General features: G+C 37.9%; 1 protein-coding gene across 4 annotated transcripts in view; it reads left to right on the top strand.

The window, feature by feature from the left end:
* Positions 1-23331, top strand: part of gripap1 (GRIP1 associated protein 1) — a 74010-nt gene that overhangs the window by 36679 nt on the left and 14000 nt on the right. For 2 of the 4 annotated variants that reach the window (XM_079827995.1, XM_079827993.1), the window contains 4 exons: positions 3669-3689; positions 5494-5627; positions 8299-8415; positions 11389-11482. In XM_079827995.1, the coding sequence (XP_079684121.1) occupies positions 3669-3689; positions 5494-5627; positions 8299-8415; positions 11389-11482 (366 nt within the window). The remainder of the gene's footprint in view (positions 1-3668; positions 3690-5493; positions 5628-8298; positions 8416-11388; positions 11483-23331) is intronic. The other 2 variants (XM_079827996.1, XM_079827994.1) reach the window with 1 other exon arrangement.

Genomic DNA, 23331 nt, shown 5'->3' with positions numbered 1-23331 from the left:
ATAAATTCCTGAAGAATAACATTCTCTCGCCCCGTTTCTTTTTTATTTAATCAATACAGGAGTAAAATGGGGTTTGAAAACAGTTTTTGTTGACTTTAGCTGACTGTTTTATATGAAATCAAGTCATGTCAATTTTATATGTATATTAGCACTTTTTACTGTACATATTGAGACTTTGTTTACATGTGCCCCAATAATGTGATTTCCAATAATCAGAGTAAGGATTTAATTGCAGTAAGATGTTATGAGTAAACCTCTTCTCTCCCATTTACATGCAGTCTTCATTTTTCTGATTATTTGCTTTATTATTATGATTATTGCCAAACCCCTTTATTCACATACCCTATTGCAGAGTTTCCCAACCGGGGTGCTTTTTTGTTTTCCTCACATTTTTCAAATAATTCTCTCTTTGTAAACTTTGTTCGAAGCATGCGAGTGCTGCCGTATGTTCAAATATGACCAGTCATTTTCGCCGTCATCACCCAGGTGTAGTGCCAGAAAACGCGAATGAGAAGTTGCGCGCGCTGTGAGAAAATGTGTCTCAGTGCACTCATCCGAAAGCGCGCACACGTCTCACAGCGGGCAAATATTGAGTTCTCTTTCAAGTCTTTCTCTTGAATGGACAAACTCACACGAAAGTATGTCAACATGTCCATCTTGATGAGTATTCTAGCAGACATAGCCTTAAGTAAACTTTATACAGTCGAGAAAGACGGCGCATATTAGGTCTTAAAGGGGCAGTAGCCATTACTGCTGTCTGTTTAATGTCAAACAACAAAAGACAAGGACATCACTCACTGCTCTTGATTGAATAGCTTTTGTAAGTTTAATAGGATTAATCTTTCATTTATACAGTCAAATATGTAATGTTATTTTACATTTGATCAATTTCTGTACCTGAAAACGGATGTTAGACGTACCTGAAAAACCTGAAAAGCATAGTTTATTTTATTAGTAGGTCTATCTTTGCTCAATAGTATTGATTTGCGCTGCTGCTTGTATTTAAAATATTTGTTCTTATTATTTTCTTTATTTTAATTTGACAGTAGTCCTTTTTTCCCTGAACATAGTAAATACTGAACCGTACCGAAACTGTGAACCTAAAACCGTGATACAAACCGAACCGTGAGCAATCTGTACCGTTACACCCCTAGCGTAATGTATGCAAGGGGGTGCCACAAAATGGAGAACATTTTCAAAGGGTGCCATGACTGAAAAAAGGTTGGGAAACACTACACTATTGCACAGCACAAGTGATGAACTTACATACACTAGGTGTGTTACTGGCCACTGTTTTAATCTACTTAGTCAAATGCAAAACACATTTCTATGAATTAATTCATACGTGACGTGTCTAAAATGTCTACATTTCAATGTTTTTCGACCATCAATATACTGCATTATATTCATGTCACACAATGTTGACATCATGTGATGCCTTCTTTATCACTAGATTTACAAATCTGCTCATGACAGCGGCATCTGTGTTGTACGCAGAGCCTAAAATCAACTTTTTGCCGCACTTGCATACCTTTACCGGGTTTAAAAAATATATAATTACCAGCCATGATACCCGTTTTTGCAAAAACATTTATGACTCCAACTTTTTAGATACCAGTGGAAATTTCACTCTATTTTTTCCCATTTTGATACACAGCTAAAAGTACTAGCCTGAATAATATTGTTCACATTTTGTTCATATTTTCACAACATTACATTGTTAGAATTCATAAATATTTTACTGGCGATTGACACGGTTTCATATATTCGCCAACACCGATTTTAATTTTAGGCCCTAAATCTCATTATATTCACATTAAGATGTTGTATGTAAACGTAATCGATGTTGACGTCACAGAAAACATGTTTTTAATGTGGTCTTGAGAACTTTTATTTTGCTAATTGTGAATTAAAAGGGAGGATTTACTACTTGGAAACTCATAATTACTGTAATTTTAACAGGACATGAGTGCATGCCATAACATCATAGCCCTATGGTGTTTATAATTATTTACATTTCATCATTTTGCAGACGTTTTTATCCAAAGTGACTTACAAATGAGGAGAGCAATATAAGCAATCTAACCAACAATAGGGCAACAATATTCTAGTGCTGTGACTAGTCCCAGTTAGTCCAGCACAGTACTCGTAGCAAGTCTTTTCTTTTCTTTAATTAGATATCGAATAGTGAGTGTTAGTATTAATGGGTCAAGTGTTGACGAAAAAGGTGCGTCTTCAGCAGTTTGGACTCAATAATCCAATGGTCAAACGCTGAACCAAAATCAATACAGTGTCCCAACTTAATATAAACTTTTCAGGGTACATTCGTTCGTTTGTTCCCTTAAAAAAACTTAATCTCCTGTGGGGACGGACCCCACACACAACAAGGAGGGAGAGGCGAGTGATGTAAATATTTGATGGAGTCCCTCTAAAAATGTGCTACAGATCCATGTATATGTGCATTTGCTCTCTGTAGATTGTTGGCAGTGCCAGGGCACTCCTCTTTTGAGCCATTTATAATTTACAGTACACTAAATGTTTAATGTTGCGGTACAGAAAGTTTAGAATCAGACATTTTAAAGTAGGGAGCTTTATCTTTGTCAAATGTCCAAAAGGGTCTGAATGTCCACACACACATTCTCAAAAAAAAAGTATTGGCATGCGTTTTGGTTGAGTGGCCCAATCTGTGGGTGAAAAAAGGGAACAACTTGACACTATACATATAGATTGTATTGTTGTCTTCTATTTATAGCTCTGTTCCAATACCTAGTGAGCTTGCTGTCTTCTATGGCAGCATCCCAACTAAAATGTAAACTCAAAAGAGATTTAACTCTCAATTGATTCCAATAGAGGCTGACTTGGCATTTTGCAAAAAATGTCATACTCTGAAAATGTATAGCACACACGTAATGGTTGAAAATTTTGGTATAATGTTATAAAAGTAGATTTATTTATATTTTCTTGAATTTTTTCCCCCTGAGCTCAGCAGAAGGCAGTGATACAGGTCATTGCCTGCTCTGTAAACCAAGGTATATGATAACTTTTTTTAAATGGCCTTCATGTTGGATGATGTCTTAAAAGTCTGTCTAGGTAGGCAGCTCACTCGTTTTTGGAACAGAACTTGTATATACACTACCGTTAAAAAGTTTGGGGTTGATAAGACGTTTCTTATGCTCACCAAGGCTGCATTTATTTGATCAAAAATACACCGGTAACATTGTGAAATATTATGAGAGATTAAAATATCTGTTTTTTATTTCAATGTAATTTGTTCCTGTGATGTCAAAGCTGAATTTTCAGCATCATTACTCCAGTCTTCAGTGTCACATGATCCTTCAGATATCATTTTAATATGCTCATTTGCTGCTCAAGAAACATTTCTTCTCATCATTGTTGACAGCTGCATCATTTTTTTATGGAAACTACTTTTTTCAGGATTTGAGTAGGAAGTTCTGAAGTACAGGATTTAATTGAAATATTTTGTAACGTTATAAATGTCTTTACTGTCACGTTTGATCCGTTTAGTTTGTCCTTGCTGAATAAAAGTAACACGTTCTATTAATTGCTGACCCCAAACTTTTGAACGATAGTGTATTTCCATACATTCTGTGATTAAATGTTACATAAAACGGATGACGTCTAACTTTTGTGAATTGTTTACCTTGTAGATTCTCTGTCCGTGAGTGCAGGTATTAATGGATGACATTCTGCTGAATAGCCTGTATGTTAGCATGCTTATCTCTAGTGTAGAGTACTCAGTAGTTTTCACTTACTCTCTGTAGATTGTGAATGTAATTTGTGCTGATATTGCCGCTAACTAATAATTGCCTTGCAATAGCTAGTTGTTGATCATAATAGCAGTTACCTTATCTGGAACCTGCTATTTAGTAGTAACATACGACTGGGTTGTATATCGATATATTTTCTAACAAAGAAGATATAGGATGAGACCATACCATTTGAATAATAACCAAGAAAATAGAGTGGGCTGCTAGAGAAAGGTGCATAATTCAAGTTGTCCTTAACATGAGACATGCTTTATATTAAGTGCTTCAAAATAACTAATTAACATATACACTCACCTAAAGGATTATTAGGAACACCATACTAATACTGTGTTTGACCCCCTTTCGCCTTCAGAACTGCCTTAATTCTACGTGGCATTGATTCAACAAGGTGCTGAAAGCATTCTTTAGAAATGTTGGCCCATATTGATAGGAGAGCATCTTGCAGTCGATGGAGATTTGTGGGATGCACATCCAGGGCACGAAGCTCCCGTTCCACCACATCCCAAAGATGCTCTATTGGGTTGATATCTGGTGACTGTGGGGGCCATTTTAGTTCAGTGAACTCATTGTCATGTTCAAGAAACCAATTTGAAATGATTCAAGCTTTGTGACGGTGCATTATCCTCCTGGAAGTAGCCATCAGAGGATGGGGACATGGTGGTCATAAAGGGATGGACATGGTTAGAAACAATGCTCAGGTAGGCCGTAGCATTTAAACGATCCCAAGAAAACATCCCCCACACCATTACACCACCACCACCAGCCTGCACAGTGGTAACAAGGCATGATGGATCCATGTTCTCATTCTGTTTACACCAAATTCTGACTCTACCATCTGAATGTCTCAACAGAAATCGAGACTCATCAGACCAGGCAACATTTTTCCAGTCTTCAACTGTCGCATTTCAGTGAGCTCGTGCAAATTGTAGCCTCTTTTTCCTATTTGTAGTGGAGATGAGTGGTACCCGGTGGGGTCTTCTGCTGTTGTAGCCCATCCGCCTCAAGGTTGTGCGTGTTGTGGCTTCACAAATGCTTTGCTGCATACCTCGGTTGTAACGAGTGGTTATTTCAGTCAAAGTTGCTCTTCTATCAGCTTGAATCAGTCGGCCCATTCTCCTGACCTCTAGCATCAACAAGGCATTTTCGCCCACAGGACTGCCACATACTGTATGTTTTTCCCTTTTCACACCATTCTTTGTAAACCCTAGAAATGGTTGTGCGTGAAAATCCCAGTAACTGAGCAGATTGTGAAATATTCAGACCGGCCCGTCTGGTACCAACAACCATGCCACGCTCAAAATTGCTTAAATCACCTTTCTTTCCCATTCTGACATTCAGTTTGGAGTTCAGGAGATTGTCTTGACCAGGACCACACCCCTAAATGCATTGAAGCAACTGCCATGTGATTGGTTGATTAGATAATTGCATTAATGAGAAATTGAACAGGTGTTCCTAATAATCCTTTAGGTGGGTGTAGTTTAAAAGGACTTGTGCTGTTTAATGCATTTGATACCAGTTTTCCTCACTTCATAACATATCTTACAGTTATATCCTTGTCTGTGCATTTAAGTGTTTTCACTTTGCATAGTCTCATCCTGATAGTAAGTGATGCCATTATCTAGCCGCCATTATCTAGCTAACCTGCAGCGCTTAGTGATTTATGCTCTAAAAATATTCATTTTTTGCATCATGTATGTATTTGCAGGTTTGGAGGAGCTGGTGTTGTCTGAGATCAGTTCCCCGAGTCGTACGCAGCAGACGGGTGACAGCAGTAGCATTTCCTCCTTCAGCTACAGAGAGATCATGAAAGACGGCGCATCAGCTCCAAGCACCAATAAGGTAGAGCCGCCCACTGGGGGCCAACGACCCTTGCTAGTACTGTCGCCACAGTTGATGCTTTCTTTTCTCCAGCTCCCAGGAGCTTTTCTGTCCATTGCATTTCTGTCCTCCAGAAGCTATTAATAAACCCCCGAACAGTGTAAATTCCATAAATATACTGTGCCTGTGAATAAACAGGGGAGAAAAGAATGGTTGTCATGACATGCTGAACCATCTTAAGGGACGCGAGTGTGGTTTAGTTAAGAAAAACAGAAACTTTGAAGTACATTTGACTAAATATTGCTGTTTGCCAAGGCTGGGACTTTCAACAGACCCCTAAAACGAATTTTTAAACTTGCAGCATGCAACTCATCCCTCGCCATTTGTGCTATACAGACATGAATGATGCCTCATTCATAAATCATCTAGTTGACTTTCAAAAGCGTTTATCAAAGAACAACATGTCAAAACTCCTGTTTTATGCCATCAATTTGAAACATAATGCATATTATCAGTCATGTCTGAGATGTTTAAAGAGTTGTCATCTTCCTTTAGTAAAGGAATATCATTTTTTAAGCCAGAGGGAAAATGAGACTCCTGGGATGAAAATAGTACACACAAGGGACAAGCAGACCTTCATTTGTTTGGATCGTCTCCAGCTCCTTGAAACGCCCTGAAACAAACTGAGGGACAGAATATAACCACAGGATCGAGACTGGTGGAATTCCTTCCTGTGACTTTCATGTGACGTTGAATGACACGGTGTTAAATTACAGACCGTCTTTCTCAAAAAAAAAAAGAAAAAGCCTGAAGTTAAAGAGATCATTCAAATTCGGTCATAATTTCATTCCAAACCTGCATAATGTTCAGTGTTATTTTAATTATATATATATATATATATATATAATATACACAATTTATTCACAATCTATATTGATATTTTCATTTTAATTTCAGTTTATTTTTTGTTAGTTGGTAATTCAACATTTCTTATTTTAATTTTATAAAACATTTTATATTTTATTTTTGTTTCAGTTTTATTTCAGTTACCAAAAATATAATAAAATATATTTTAAGTTTTAATTAACAGTAACAACACTGGTGACTTTCTATTTTCTTTGGAACATATAACAAGACATTTTGTCAATACAGTGAACATTGTTTTGGACACCATTGACTTTGATTGTATGGACAGTCAAAACATTATCCAAAAATTGTCTTTTCGGCATATCTCTAAGCAGAGACAGTTTGATTATTAAAAAAAAAAAATACTGGTTAATAACATTATTTTTTTAAACTTTTTGGGTCTATACTGTCAGTAAAACCCCCTACAGATGCTCCACCCTCCTCAATTATGAATGAAGTTCTGCACACATTTTGGAGATGGTCTCTGCTTATTTGTAGTGCAAGGGTATAAAGAACTGGTTCTTTGGGTAAGTACTGTGTTTCCTTTACTCAACAAACACAATGTTTGTAAAGGCTAATGTTTTATGTATTTGAGGGGCGGAGAAGAGTGTCTTAGAGCCAGATATACTAAACAGGGCAAATTAGCAAGAGAGCTCAATTCCATAAAAGTGCCGATGGGAGTGGACAGTTCTGCGCGTGATCTACTGACAATGTGCAAATTAATGAACACAGACACAGCCGGATTTAGCGCCTGGTTTTAAGATTTTTTTTGGGGTGGTAAATAATGGCGCAAACGCTAGTAAATTGATGTGCGCAAACCTTAGTAAATCACCTTGCACGATTCATTTAAATACTCCACTCCCATAAATTTTGCGCCTGAAAGGAAAATGTATCACTGCCTGTCTTTAGTAAATCTTGACAGTAGTTTTTAATGCCAAAAGAGGGTTTGCACTGGTGCAAGCTGTTAGTAAATCTGGCCCATAGTCTAGTATTTGCTGTCTTCTGGCCAAATGTATTAAACGACAGGAAAGACCGAGGGCCCACATAGCTACAATACACTTTGTAACCTGTAAGTTCATGAAAACATAATGCAATGCACTTACTGACTAATGACTGACAAAACACAAATCTCTGACATTCTCTGGTGAAAATCCTCATACCTCCATTTAAGCTTGATTTTGGTAATATGTGCATAATATAATGACATGTGTCTGACCATACATAAAGCCACAATACTACATTTGACAACATGGTGTTTAATTATTTTTAAAAATACTTTTTTTCATTTCCTGAATAGTAGCGATCCGACACTGACTTGCAATTTCCTCTGGTTTCAAAAACACACCACACTAGATATTACCTGCCATTCATTTTCACTTAAATGTAATGCTCTAATGGTTGGTGACTGACATATCCTTGGAAGAAACTTCTGAGATCCAAAAGCTAATGCTTGTGCATTGCCATTGCGACTTACCTATGATAACTTGACAACTGAGCGCTGGCGTTTCATTCACGTTGGATACTTCAATGTCACATTTGCATAGACCATACTGTTTGAATTCATGACTGCCAAATTGAAATATTAAACAGAATTATAAAATAACTAATAATAATAATTGGTTAATGGTAAATTCAAATAAGCCTTTCTGTTCAGAACGATTCAGCTTAATTTTGTTTTTGTGTATGTTCCTGTTGTTTTCATTTGTTTCCATTCCCTGAACCGGTTCAGAGCCCTGTCTTTAAGTAATGAAGATGTTTTGGTAAAGTTTTGTTTCTCTTTCCACAGTCCAACACCAGTAGCCCTCAGTCCCAGCGACCTGCTGACCTTTCAGATGACGAGGTCGGTGAGCTCTTCCAGAGACTCGCCGAGGTCCAGCAGGAGAAGTGGATGCTGGAGGAGAAGGTATGATGTTTTAACCAATCATTGCAGTCTCATGTTACTAGGAAAAGTTTAACTCACATGGAACTGCCCAGGTTTGCAGTCCTTCACAAAGCCTTCACTCGGACAGTTCTGCTCTTTGCTCCACGGGGAGCTGTAAGTGCTGAATTGTGTCTTTGGATCATGAAATATGCATGCAGGTATTGATGTTTTCACATTTTAATCGATCGGTCTTGGTTAGTAACTATTGGAATGGAAATATGTAGTTAGGGCTATGACAAGTTACATCACCCTTTCTGCTTCAAAGAGACTCTGTTGGCCCAAACATGTCAATGCCGGTCATATTAAACCATCTGGATTTCACAATATGCCTCATAGGATGTTTTTTTTTAAACCTAAGAAAATTGGTTTCTGTCAAATAAAAAATATATATAAGTGGTTTAAGTATGTTTTTTAAGGACATGTATGACATTGATAAATCTGTTTGATACGTTTAAATATTAAATTAATTTATTTATTTTAAAGGTCCTGTTCTTCGTGACCCCATTTTTCAAACTTTAGTTAGTGTGTAATGTTGCTGTTAGAGCATAAATAATACCTGTAAAATTATAAAGCTCAAAGTTCAATGCCAAGCGAGATATTTTATTTAACAGAAGTTCCCTTTCAAAGCCTACAGCGAACGGCCGGTTTGGACTACATCCTGGTATTTCCTGCTTTAATTACGTCAGTAGAGCAGTTTGTTGACTAACCTCCGCCCACAAGAATACGCGAAAAAGGGGGCGTGGTCTTGTTGCTCCCTCGTGGAGAAGAGGGAGTGTTGCGTTCGGTTCGGTTCAGTTGCGTTTGTCGCCATGTCAGACGCTGTTATTTTCATCCAGGAGTCAAATCACCTTTGTTTGGCCTTCAGGGGCTGTAGTTTGAGCGCGTTCATCTCCCCGTTATGGTAAGAGGCGTGACCTTCTCGGGCAACGTGTGCTAAGCTGCTGTCGAATCACAACACGGGAACCGCTGGCACAATCAGAACTCGATACGTATTTCTGAAGGAGGGACTTCATAGAACGAGGAAATTCTCAGGCCGTTTTGAGGACAGTGAAAACAGCGGTATACAGATAAGTAAATTGTGTGAAAAATACTGTGTTTTTTTACACATGAAACATTAACACATGTTATATTGCACACTGTAAACACAATCAAAGCTTCAAAAAAACACGAAAAACGGGACCTTTAAACATTTAAAAAAAGAATTGCACTACCGTTCAAAAGTTTCACATTAAAAAAATAATATATATATTTTTTTTTTTTTTTTTTTTTTTTTTTTTATTCAGCAAGGATGCAATACATTTATTGAAAGTGACAGTAAGTACTTTTAAAAAAACATTTCAAATAAATGCTGTTTTTATCAAATAATCCTGAAAATTGAAAAACTGTTTTTTGAGAAGTTGTGAATGGTACTAAAATTCCAAACCGTTGATTGGTTGACAGAGAATCGCCTCTTGCGTGCTACAAGGGGATGACAACACGAGACCCCATATTTTTATATACAGTTTAATACCGTTGCAACCGTTTTTTTGGTCTTGTGACAAAAAGCCACATTCTGAGAAGCAAGAACAAGATTGCTGTATGTCCTCCATTGTTGTTTACTATGTCGCTTTCTTCTTCATGCGAGAATGCCGTTGATCGCTACTTTCTGGCATACACCACACCTATCAAGGGTGCTGTTGGTGGTGGAAACGCAAGCCAGATCAGGGTTTACCGTCCCGAATCGTACTGCACTGTACCGTACCGCTCAGTTGAAACGAGCCATAAGAAACTTATTTCAAAAACATAAAAAAATCTGACTTACCCCAGACTTTTCCACTGTAATGTTTCAAGTTTGGTTTGAATTTGGGACAAATTATCTTAATAGAATTTTATTGTAAACTACACTGAAAAAAAGTGTGTTGGATTTACATGATTTAATCTTGTACATCGGTCCCGCATGAATCAATCAAGTTAAACAAACATAATTTGTTAATGCAACTTCAAGATCATGGAATTAAGTCATTTTAAGTGACCCAATTAGGTCTCAAAGTGAATTTTAATTGGCTCCCTGACATGATTCAGGCATTCAATTTCATATATTTTAATGTCACACAATTGATTTATAGTACTGCACTAGCTAGTTGACAAACTTTAGCTAATAATAGCACACATTAGCATCTTAAATGCTAAATATTAAAAGCTCCTTCAGCAAAGCAGTAATGACACTACCTGTATCAGTCCAAAGCCTAAGCAAATGCTCCACTCTTCTCCACAATGGTCATTTAAAAAAGTTCTAATAATTCCAAAACAATTGAACATTAAACGCTATTACACACTATCAAGTCTCCCCTTTTTCTCATCTGGCTCAAAAATACATAAAATAACACTTTTACATATAAAATAACATTTACTCTCTCTTGATTTAGCCATATGTAAAACAAGCCCACCAAGTTTCAGTTAAAGTAACACAAATCATTAATGTAATCTCAACACAAACGCATTAAGTAAATTTCAATTTCACATATATTTAAGTTTATTGAACACAATCAAATTAAGTTTGGCCAAAATGTATAGAAATTGTGTTGCTTTAGCTCATTTTAACTAAGCAATGTGAAAAGTTAAAGGAGATCACGCACACTATCGATACTTGCAGAAGATATCAAAAACTTTTTATTAGCAATGTTTCAGTCTCATGACCTTCATCGGGCGTGTATTATATTGCTAAAATAATATGCTTTTTCAATTTTGAAATTAATTGATTCTTAAATTGACTAAAAGGATTAAATATCACATGATATTGACTAAATTTAAAGGGCAATTTCTAAGTCTAAAACCAAAAACTGTATGAAAATGAACCCTAGCAGGCAGTGATCACAGTGTCCACACCTGTGCTTTCGTGTCAGGTTTATCACACTTTTGTGCGGTTGTGGCGCCTGGCAGTTTATTGCAGATCTTATCTCTGCGCTCTCTGTTCAGGTGAAACACTTGGAGGTCAGCTGTGCCTCGATGGCCGATGACATCTGTAAAAAGAGTGCCATTATTGAGACATACGTCATGGACAGCCGAAGAGGTAAGCGACTCTGTCCTTCTTTGTCATTGTTCACAGCCTCAGACGTGCTTGTTTTCTGAAAGCACATAATGTGAAGGTTTACTGATTTGACTGATGAGCTGATACTGATCATGCTTTTATTCTAAGGAAAACTGACAGCTGAGTATCAAACATGTGGTTGTCGCTTTGTTGTGTCTGCGCGGATAAAGACCTTACGCTAATAACTCAATAGGATAGGTCTGATACAGGGCTGATACAGATAACTGGCATATTTTGTGTTTTTGTTCTATTTTTATATCTGCACTCGTACTTGCATAGCCTCCTGCTAAATGTTTTATTGGTTCTCTTTGTAACGCTGCTATTTTGGTGCCACTGTACAGTTCTCAAGTATTCTTGAAAAAGCACTTTGCAGCGGAAAGTGATCAGCCAATAAATGTATTTTTGTAAGGGATGTATGAACGCAGACATGTTTTATTCCTATGACACTTTTGATGGATTGGGATTAAACAATCCCTTGTTGTCTGTACTTTGTTAAATTAACATATATATCGATTCACAGTACAGATTGAGTCCCTTTCTGTCTAGTTGTAGTAGTTTTTGCTTTGCTGAGTTATAAAATCATTTGTTGAGAATATTGCTGGGGTTCATTTGTATTCATGATTAATCAATAGTTAATTCTGTTCTGGCAATTAAATGTGACAGTGCTAAATGTAAAAGCAAGAACAATAACTATTCAGATAGTATAGTTCACCACAAAAGTACCAGGATTCAGTACAAGATCGATCCAACAACATTTCTAGCATAAGTTTGATCACTACAAACAGTAACATTGCTTAATGAGTGGTAATGCCACCAGTGTTGTTCCAGGATTTATATACTATTACAGTATTTATTAATATTTTGAATTAACTTTTATCTTTAAATTATTAGTTGTATTATTTTGGTATGTGCTTTGGAGCCGCACCGACGCGCAACTCGCGTACAGCTGATAACACAAAATGCCAGATCCCTCTTTCTCTTTCTCTCACTCTCACTCTCACTCTGTCTCTCTCTCTCTCTCTCTCTCTCTCTCTCTCTCTCTCTCTCTCTCTCTCTCTCTCTCTCTCTCTCTCTCTCTCTCTCTCTCTCTCTCTCTCTCTCTCTCTCTCTCTCTCTTTGTTTTTATACAACAAAATCTGTCAGTAGCTCAACTTTGAACTTGTATTGAACCCTGAATTTTCCATTACATGTGTCATTACAGTAGATATATTGCTTAGAAAGTTGTCTATAAACTCTAACTCTTTCTATGAACTCTCTAGCACTCCAAGTAACAGTCACTTTTCCAGTGGGCTGAACACACTCCTGACACATCATGACCCGTTTTTAGAATTTGACTTGTTTGGAGCAGCTTTTGACAGCTTGGTGTGCTTGAGTGCATGAAAACAGTCAAATTCAATAATATTGACAGGCATGTCTTATAGGAGTTTGGTCTTAAGCTCTTTATTTTTGCACTCACACTAAGATTTGTTTCCCTCTTTAAAGTAATTTAGTAATGCATAAGGTATATAACAATGAACAATACATAATTTATTAATCTTCATTTTATTTGGGATATATAAATTAACATTAGCCAATCTGTTATGAATTAACATGAATTAGCAATAAAAACCTTATATTTATAAATTCATATTTTAGCTTATTGTAAAGAGTCTTCTGCACTTGTTTGTCGAGGTGTCTTGTATAGTGTCACATGACCGATTTCCACCTTCTTTATGACCCTTTTGAATTAAATGGATTGTCGCAATGTCATCTGATTGAATAACCTGTGTAGTTTATACTGTCTTTCAGCAGGACGAGCAAAGTAGCTGAATACTGAATAGGAGTGAATGTGGGTGGGCTGTATGTTAATGAGCTCTCGATTGTGTCATTATACTCATAAACATTTCTGAATTAGACGGGCAGAATCTTAATTGAGCTACTCCTCCATCTCTGTTTTTGATTGGACACATACATAAAATTTGTATACATAAAGGCTGCATTTACTTATCAGCATCCAGCAATGTCTTTAGGGTAATTATAGAGACTGTGATTATCATTTCAAAATTTTTTGTTTCATTTAAAGCAAGGCTTATCTTGTCTTTCCCTGAGAACTGAGTGGAGGTGGTAATGTTGCATCTTCCTGTCTTTCCCCCCATGTGTTCTCCTGTTTTAATTTCATGACTGACTGATTTAACATTTAATGGCAGACTAGATTCCATTAAGGCTGGTGTTGTCTAATTGTAAATATTGTGCTATAAAAGTTTAAGATCTCTTTGTCAGGAGAGCTTACAAAACAAGCTTGTTCATGTAAAGGCTTTTTTGCCCATTGTAGATATCCATAGAGAGGTGAGGATTGAGAAGGACTTTTGGTAACAATGTTTTTTAGCATCGAAATCAATCCAGACTGTGAAAGAATATGATGTTATGTGCCTAGGGCCTAAAACAAAATTTTTGCCACACCTGCCAATAGCCGGTGAATTAAAATGTACAGTCCAAAAATATTTTTACCAGCCTTGACACAAAAATAGGCAGTTAAGACACAAATTTTAGATACTAGAGAAAATTCACAATCCACTATTCCAATTTCTCTAGCACAGCTAAAACTACTAGCTTAACTAATATAAATTGAATAGCCTACATTTTTAAAGACAAGTAAACAGTCAGTAATAAAATAAGAACAAACAATCACATTACAAGCAATAGCACCAACAATACATCATATAATAAACCGTAAATACAATACATCAAAGATACAAATGAAATAAACAGTGCTCTTCAGGCAGGTGAGATCTAATAGTTTTCAGGTACTGAAATGTAATAAAGTAGACTAATAAAATAAATAACACTCCATATCCCTTTTAAAGTTCAAGAGTAGTGAGTGAATTTTTTTAGTTTGTTTGTCCTTTTGTTGTTTGATTAACATTTAAAACGCAGACAATAGCAGGATTATAAGGATGCATTATTGGATGCATATTAGGATGCATAGTTAGAGTTGTTACTGGCCGACTGACACAGTTTCATATACTCGCCAACGCCGATTTTTACTTGCATTTAGTGTTATTTTTTGGCCCTTATTTGTGCCCATACTCTAGACTTGGTAAACCCAGCCCGATCTGCCTGCGATTTGATTTCGCCCCGCTGCTCAGGCTGGAAACCTGTACATTTTTCTATCCTGTTTCCGTTACAAATCTGCGGGACCAATCACAAACTGGCTTATCTACCTGGCGCGCTATTGGTGGGTTTAATACAATGACGATAGAGAAGTGACGGCAAGCAGCTTTTTGTTTACATTCAACATGACGGCCACCGAAGCGCCGCAAACTGTTGATGCCACTGTCGCTGCTGTTTTAAAAGATTTCAAAGGCAAGTTTTCTTTGAAAACGGAACAGAAACTTGCCCTGGAACAATTCCTAAAAAAGAAGGATGTGTTTGCCTTCCTACCGACCGCTCTGCAAAGTACGTCACCCGGATCGTTGGTCTGATTGGTTGAAGTACTATCCAATTGCGTACAGAGTAATTTGAAAAATGCCATTGATCACGCCTCTTGGGCAGTAGAAAATACAGACCAGACTAATGTTCAATCTTAAAAGAATGAGCTTTGGTCTATTGATAGCCAGACAGCCCATATTCCACTTTATATTAGGTGGCCTTAACTACTATGTACTAACATTTTAATTAATCATTTGATACAATGCACTTATTGTGTACACACATGTTTTTACATTGTACATACATTTAAAAAAATACCTGCATGTAATTACATCTGTAATTAATTTCTGTAGCTACATTTGTAATTACACAGTTGACACTTCCCTTACACCAAACCCTACCCTTAAACTTATCCATCCCACCATACCTGTCCCTAACCCTACCCGTATCCCACCTCAATATCAGTAAAAGTGTTTTGCAATACAATTTGAACACAGTAAGAACATTGTACTTATTTTTTGATGTAAGTACATAGTACTTAAGGCCACCTAATATAAAGTGGGGCCATTAAATCCATATGAGGCCCAATGTGATCTTTTTTTTTGCGATTGCGTTTTTTGCTTGGGGGTAAAACGAAGTTCGAAATATGTGAGCAGTGATAAACTGTTATCGAACATCTGACGCCGCCCACACAGCTGAGAACGGTGGTTAGATGATTATGTAAATATGTGCTGCACGCTTTCCTTTAATAACAAAATAAACACACAGTAAAATTGAGAACAGCAAGCATTTTAATAAAGCATAAGGAAAGCATCTGACCATAGCAACGTGGATGTTTGTTTGCACAAGCTCTGCAATTTGGTACACTAGTGAAGTCACGTCACGTTTATTTATATAGCACTTTATACAAGAGTGCTTAAAATCAAGCAGCTTTACCATATTAAACATGCAAAACTGATTTTCTACTATAAAGCAGCTCTCCAGTGTTTTCATGTTTTCACTCACGGTCGTCTGACTTCAACGTGAAAAGATTTCAATGTGAAAGAAGGCGGAGCCTCCGCACACACCGACCTATTACGTAATCGTCACAGACCAATGGTAGTACAAAGGTATTTACCAGCCAAAGCGAACTTTTCCGAAATTACGTTACATCAGGATTTCGCTTGAAGTGTATCGGGGCCTTAACCGCATATCCATCTGGTTCAGGCCAGGATAGTCTTTATGAATAGCATTGGAAACAATCCTTTATCTCCTACAATAATTGAGGATAGACCCAGGGAAATCTAAAAATGGGGAGGTGGAGACTTCATAGAAAAATGAAGAAAGGATGCGGAAGGTAGCAGCGCTAGATGAGAGCTGACATTAGCAGGATGTAAATGATTCAGAATGCCGACATGCCTCAGTGAACCCAACACTCATCCTCAATAATGCAGCAGAAAGACTAAGCACCCCTCTTGTCTCCTCTCCTCCATCCTCTCTCCCCTCCCTTTTACTTTATCCCTACACCAGTGCGGCTCCCCGTAAATTTATGCCAGTGGTATAACAAATGAAACAGTGCGACATTTTAATCTCATACGTAGCCTTTTAAATCAGTAGGGTTTTCCGTTGTTACTGATGTGTCGAGGAAATGGCAAGTCAGGAAGTGCCTTGAGAAGCCAGACGTATGCCACTTTGGGGGTATTGTTGACCCTTCTCTTGCCAGAACTTTCCGCAATATTCTCCCCTTCAAGAGAGGGATTGCATAGAAGATTCCGTGGATTGTAAAAGGTACAACAGTTTTCCCAAGCGCTTGGCCTCTGCGACATTACGCAAATCCGTCCCACAACCATGGAAACGCCTCTGCGGTGTTTCAGGGCACATGCTCCCGGTAATATAATCCCAGGATCATTTCTTATTCGCTAAGACAAATGCTGAAAATGTCAACCGTTAAGCAGCGGTAGGCAATAATATATGAATGTTTGTTGGTAGAACTCTGCATGCGTGTAATATAAGACAGCTGTAGGATGGTTTATTTGCGCAGCCTCCACTAATCAGCCATTCAGCAACATGCCGCAGTCATGTGTGCATACCCTTCGCTCCGCCTAAGTGCTGCTGGAAGAAGTCAGCTGGGGTGAGATACTACTGCAGTCTGGAAACCCTCTGCCTTCTTACTTGTACCCTGTTTTAGGCCTCTACTGAAGCGTGAAGTAAGCTAACCTTTCAGTGTACTCCGGCCTCTTACTGCTGCATCATTTAAGGGAGAAACAATCCTTATCGTGTGGCCTATAGCTCCAGAACCCACCGAGATAATGGGAGTGAATGTGAGTCACAGCAGAATTATTTTTCTTCCCTCTACAAGCAAATTTGGTCCACTTTAGAGCGAATTACACCACCGGGAGCGGGTGCTAATGGGCACTCTGCTTGCAGAGGTTGCGAGAACAAATATGCGAAGAACAGATCATCGATATCTAGAGATTCCTTCGAAAGAAGGGCTCACATCTGTAACCGGGAATAACATATGGCTGAAAACAGGAAGGAACCTTGTTGTCGAGATGAAATAGCCTGTTTGCCCCCTGGCAGAGGTTTCAGTTAAGTGCCATGTCTCCAGTGAGAGATGGCTGAGGTGTTGCAGCCGCCTTGCAGAATCTGCCAGTTTGACTGATTCAGGAGTGCTGACTCCTGCACTGGCCTGAGGAAATCCCAATGAGGCTTGCAAAGAAGTGGCCACCGTTTCAGTCGGGTTCAGTTGCATGGTAATTGTACGCGTTTTGCTGTTATCTTGAAACTAGCTCTGGTGCTTTGAGGATAAAGAGTACATTCTTCAAGGCCAAGCTCTGGCTGCCATGACTCTCCTCTGTATCATCACTATCTTCACTTATATTTTTCCTCTCACGTGCCGTATGGGCTTTATATTCTAAATCCACTGAGAACCAGGGTTGTGCAAAATTCAGAGTTGAAGAGTTGGCTCCCTTCAATTCACATCTTTGAATTAGAATTAAATTGGCCAGACCAGAAGTAACAGTATTTAAAATAATTTAAATTCATTTTAACTCTACTTCCATACATTTGAAATTGCAATTCTGCATCATGTTCACTACCTAAATTAAAATTACATTCACAGTAACTGAATTGAAATTAAAAAGACATTCTCAATTCAATTCTTAATGGTGCACAATCCTGTTAAGTCCCACTTCATTTTCTGCAAGTTGTGACCTTAGCGCTGTTCTGACGTAGCCCAGCCGAGCGTGTGATCAGGGATCCCCTGGGTCGTGAGTCGGGAACATCTGCGTGCCTTCAGTGTACCTTCCATCCCGCGTCTTCATTTGCTTCCGTGACTTGGCTTCTTAGGTTCACAGCCTCCGCTGGTCCTACATCAGAACCCCGTCTGTGAGAGCACCTGGCGCCATTCCACACCTTTGAAAGCCATCGGCCCAACATTTTCCAGTCATTAGAGCAGATCTCCTATGTGGATTTATCAAAGTGTCTCCATAGAGTGCTCGTCCCTACCCTTCAGCAAATTAGAATGAATGCCACTGATCAATATGGAAGAAATACGGGTTACAGACAGTTATGCAGTTTTCTATTTGCAGTGTCATTAGCACACGCATGTTGCTACGAAGGATTCGCTCGTCTTGTTCCCAGAAGACTCACATTAACTTTGGTGTGGGTTATTTGTACCGGGAGGGAGTAATGCTGTGGTGAAAGGAGACACTGCAACAGTAGGATTTTCCCTACTGTAGATGTTAATATGAATTCTAATGAAGCAATACATTAGTTGTAATGGGCTATTTGGCTGATATGCTAAGCAGGCAGTGGTTATTGGAAAAAGACTCGTGTTTGGAAAGAAAAGGTTCAGTACTATGACATGAAACTACTCAGTTTCTTTTCTAATATGGAGACAGGTTTCTAGTTTAATAAGATCTCATGTATAAATGCCTAAAATGAATTTGTGGCCATTTTTGTTTTATTTTAGTTCAGTTAGGAGTAGGGGTGCATGTTATTGCACAATTTTGCCGTTATTCGATATGCCGATATTTTTCAACTCATTTTGGTTGATATTCGTTACTGATTTACATATATTTTTTCCTTTTTTTGGAAACTACACCAAGGGCCAGATTTACTAACAGCTTGCAAACTCTCTTTTGGCGTTAAAAAACGACTGTCAGGATTTTTTGCAGCTGATCTTATTGCTATGCATTTGTAAGAGTTTCCTTTTCAGACGCAAAATTTATGGGGGGAGAGCATTTAAATGAATCATGCAAGGTGATTTACTAAGGTTTGCGCTAGTCAATTTACTGGTGTTTGCACTATTATTTACCACAAAAAAAAAGCATGACTTAAACCTAATTTGCTCTGCTCTTGGTAGATTGTGTTGGTCATTATGGAAATGATCCGGCTGTGTCGGTGTTCTTTAATTTGTACTTTGTCAGTATATCATGCTTAGAACTTTCCACTCCAATTGGCGCTTTTTTATATTACACTCACGTTAATTTGCCCTGTTTAGTAAATTTGGCCCCAAGTCTCTTCTGTGCAAGAATTATAAGTTAATTATTTTTAATTTCAGTTAAGATTGAGCAAAACTGTTTTTTATTTATTTATGGTTTCAGAGTTCTTAGGTCTCCTTACCAAAATATTACATATTAGAGCTGAATAAATGATAACAAAGTTCTATTTATAATAAGAGTACATTGAAAGCTTTGAAAATAACAATAATAGTCGATCACTGCTGTGACTGTTGACGGCTATCTTACACCAGAAGCATTCATGGAAAAGTTAACCACACTGCTGACATAATCTTATCGCTAGCACTCCTTTCACACGTGAGTTATTGCAGGTGCATAATCAAGTTATGTTATTGGTAAGGTTTTCATACTTTTTGTATAACATGCTGATGCCGATTATTACATTTTAAGGGTGCTGTATGTAAGAAGGACAGCTAGTGGTTGAAATGGGTCCTACAATCCAAATTCAAAATATTGTACCCCGCCCCCGTCATCCTCAGACTCTGTTTGAGGACAGGCAACAGGAACTGGCGCAATTGACAATGGAAGGCGAGAAGACTTGCACACTGTAATTTGAGGAGTTGATTTATCAGCAATTTAATGTGTTTCCGTTCATAGAGATTTTTAGATGGATGCTGAGGCTTTTTAGGTCGGGTAGAATCTGCGATCTCTGACCCAGGTTGTTTGCTGGCTTCCATTTTACTTTTGTATGCATTTGGCAGACGCTTTTATCCAAAGCGACTTACAGTGCACTTATTACAGGGACAATCCCCCTGGAGCAACATGGAGTAAAGTGCCTTGCTCAAGGACACACTGGTGGTGGCGACTGCTGGGATCGAACCAGCAACCTTCTGCGTATCAGTTCAGTGTATTGCAGCTTCCATGACTGCAATACGCTGTGTTGTTCTCCGCCAACTGGCAACCTGTGGTGTCGAAATACTATTAGGTAAACAGGAAGCGTGCGTTATCACGCAGACCAAAACAAAAACAGACATTCCAACACTGAACCCACATTTCAAAGTAGAATAACTGGCTGTAGCATTAGTTTACAGAGATACGAGTATGTGAACTTGGTGTGTTTCCTAAATATCTGCAAACATATTATGGTATTTTTATGCTTTAGTACAGTCAAAAACTTACATACAGCACCTTTAAGCATTTAGCGGTCGATTCTGATGTTGTGCTGATATCGTGCATCCCTAGTTTGGAGTCATGAAACTATATATTCTTTTTTTTTATATTCAAATAAGTTTTAAATGAGTTTTTAAGTTATATGTTTTCATTAACCATAACATTAGGCCACAGCAATACTGTATCCATTTGAAATGTCAAAGCTGCAATTGTTCATCATCAGGCATAGTATTCATGTTATGCTTCTGTTGTGAGCAAGGTTAATTATCTTATAGTCCAGATAAAGAGCCAATAGTGTGCTTTGCACCTTATGGTGTTTACTGTCAGGCGTCACGGGGGAGGCAAATGTCATTCATGGCCTTTAATGCTTAAAGCCATGCATTCAAAGGTTGAACAGGCCTCTGGGGGGTGAAGTTAACATCTCAATTAGCAAGAATGCATCACGTTCTACTTCATTTTCGTGGCTCCGGGCTATAGCTTTAGCTCGGCGTGACCAGCAATGCTTGTGTGCTGCACTAATGTTGAACACGAGTGAGGCTCTCCTGTTAGCCACACATATATGCTTCTCTTGCGCCAATCTAATAAGGTTAAAGAGGCGTGAGATTGCTAGTGCTTAGCTTGAAATACTGTGATGTACCAATGCATTAAGCTCCTCAACTAACTGTGACATGGCGTGTCATGAGAACAGGTCACGGTCGCTTGAGCAACATAATGTTTTAAAAGTCCAGGTAACGTGCAGGTGCATCACTAAATAAGCGTAATTGTGTTACTGAAACGTATATATTATCTGTTCTTTATATTGCTTAAGTGGCAGCTATAGCCAGGGTAATTATAAATCAGAATTTTGTATTTTTCAGTTTCAGTTTGTTTTCAGTTTAGTTTTTGCTATTTATCACTCTGAGGTGAATGAGACGACAAGCAACACCATGTCAGGTGTCAATTTAAATGTATGCCAGAAGTGTTTTTTTGTTGTTGTTGTTGTTAAAAATAAGTATAAAATAATCTATATTAGTATATTAGTAATTAGAATAAATTTAGGTAATACAAATATAAGTATTCTTTAAAAATATGTTGAAATAATGCAAATTGATTACTTTAATGCACGGACAGCCTTGGATAGTTACAGTAGGTCTGCTTACAGTAGGTCTTTTCTTATGGAGAAAACAAAATACTGTAAAAATTTTCTATTTAGTTTAGTATCAAATACAATACAATGATTTTCATTGATTGACATCTGGCAGTAACAGCACATTTTTCAGCTTGAGTGAGCGATTTACGGACATCTTACCCTGCACATGATGTCCCCCATACAGGGAGTGCAGAATTATTAGGCACGTTGATTTTCTGATCATATTTTTTTTCCAGGCACATTTGACCAATTCCAAACCACAGTAATCCTAATAACTACTATTGATTTAGTATTTAATAATGTATAAGTGATATATAATTGTTCATGAAGGCTGGAAATGAAAATCACCTTATATTCAGGTGTGCAGAATTATTAGGCATGTTTTCTTTTACAGATAAATTGAGCCAAAAAAGAGATTTAACTCAGACTGAAAAGTCAAAAAGTATTAAATGCCCATGAGAAGGATGCAATACTAATGCAATACTAGACATTGCAGTTAAGGCATGACCATTGGACAGTGAAATGCTCGTTGGGTCAGCAGGATCTGACAAAAACAGGTGGTGAAGAAAAGACACCTGTTAACTGCAAAAGAATTAAGAATTAAGGTGAAGAATTAAGGGTGAAACCATCAGGAACCCTTTAGTCTCCAGCGCCACCATTTTCCAGAGCTGCAACCTACCTGGAGTCTCCAGAAGTGCAAGGTGTCAGGATCTCAGAGACTTCAGTTAGGTAAAGAATCCTATAAAATGACCCCCACTAGATAAGAATCACAAGCTGAAGTGTTGTAAAATACATGAAGAAGGTTTTTTTATAGGCTTTATGGACAGATAGGTTGAGAGTGACTCTTGAAGGACCAGCACCACATCCTCTAGCACCACTGTTTGAAGAATTCATCTTCCAGAATCTGGCAGTACGTTTTGGGAGTTTTTTAGTCCATATCTGCAAAATGGACTTCAAGATGGACTAAAATGAACTCCCAAAACGTACTGCCAGATTCTGGAAGATGAATTCTTCAAACAGTGGTACTAGAGGATGTGGTGCTGGTCCTTCAAGAGTCACTCTCAACCTATCTGTCCATCCTTCTTGCATCCTTCTCATGGGCATTTAATACTTTTTGACTTTTCAGTCTGAGTTAAATCTCTTTTTTGGCTCAATTTATCTGTAAAAGAAAACATGCCTAATAATTCTGCACACCTGAATATAAGGTGATTTTCATTTCCAGCCTTCATGAACAATTATATATCACTTATACATTATTAAATACTAAATCAATAGTAGTTATTAGGATTACTGTGGTTTGGAATTGGTCAAATGTGCCTGGAAAAAAAATATGATCAGAAAATCAACGTGCCTAATAATTCTGCACTCCCTGTATACCAGCAAACCAATGAGAACGCAGGACAATGATGACAATACATAATGCTGCTTTCACACCGAACGGGAATCGAGTCTCTGGAGCGAGTGATTTCCATGTTAAGTCAATGTAAAGACGCGTTGAGTCGCGTCTGGAGGTCCTGGTTAGATGCATTTAGTGCGGGGCGATGGTATCTATTTTGCCTCGAAAATTTGCGAAAGAGGCGAATTGAGTGTCTTGCACGAGTGATTTTATTTGGTGCTTTTTGTGCATTCAAGTGTTTGAAGCAAATTCACGTCTTACGCCAGAGTTGAGAAAACAGAACTTT

The sequence above is a fragment of the Gobio gobio genome (genome assembly GCF_949357685.1).
Source record: "Gobio gobio genome assembly, chromosome: 10".
NCBI classification, from domain to species: domain Eukaryota; kingdom Metazoa; phylum Chordata; class Actinopteri; order Cypriniformes; family Gobionidae; genus Gobio; species Gobio gobio.
The sequence above is the reverse complement of the archived record's forward strand: the minus strand, read 5'-3'. Positions and strand labels throughout refer to the sequence as shown.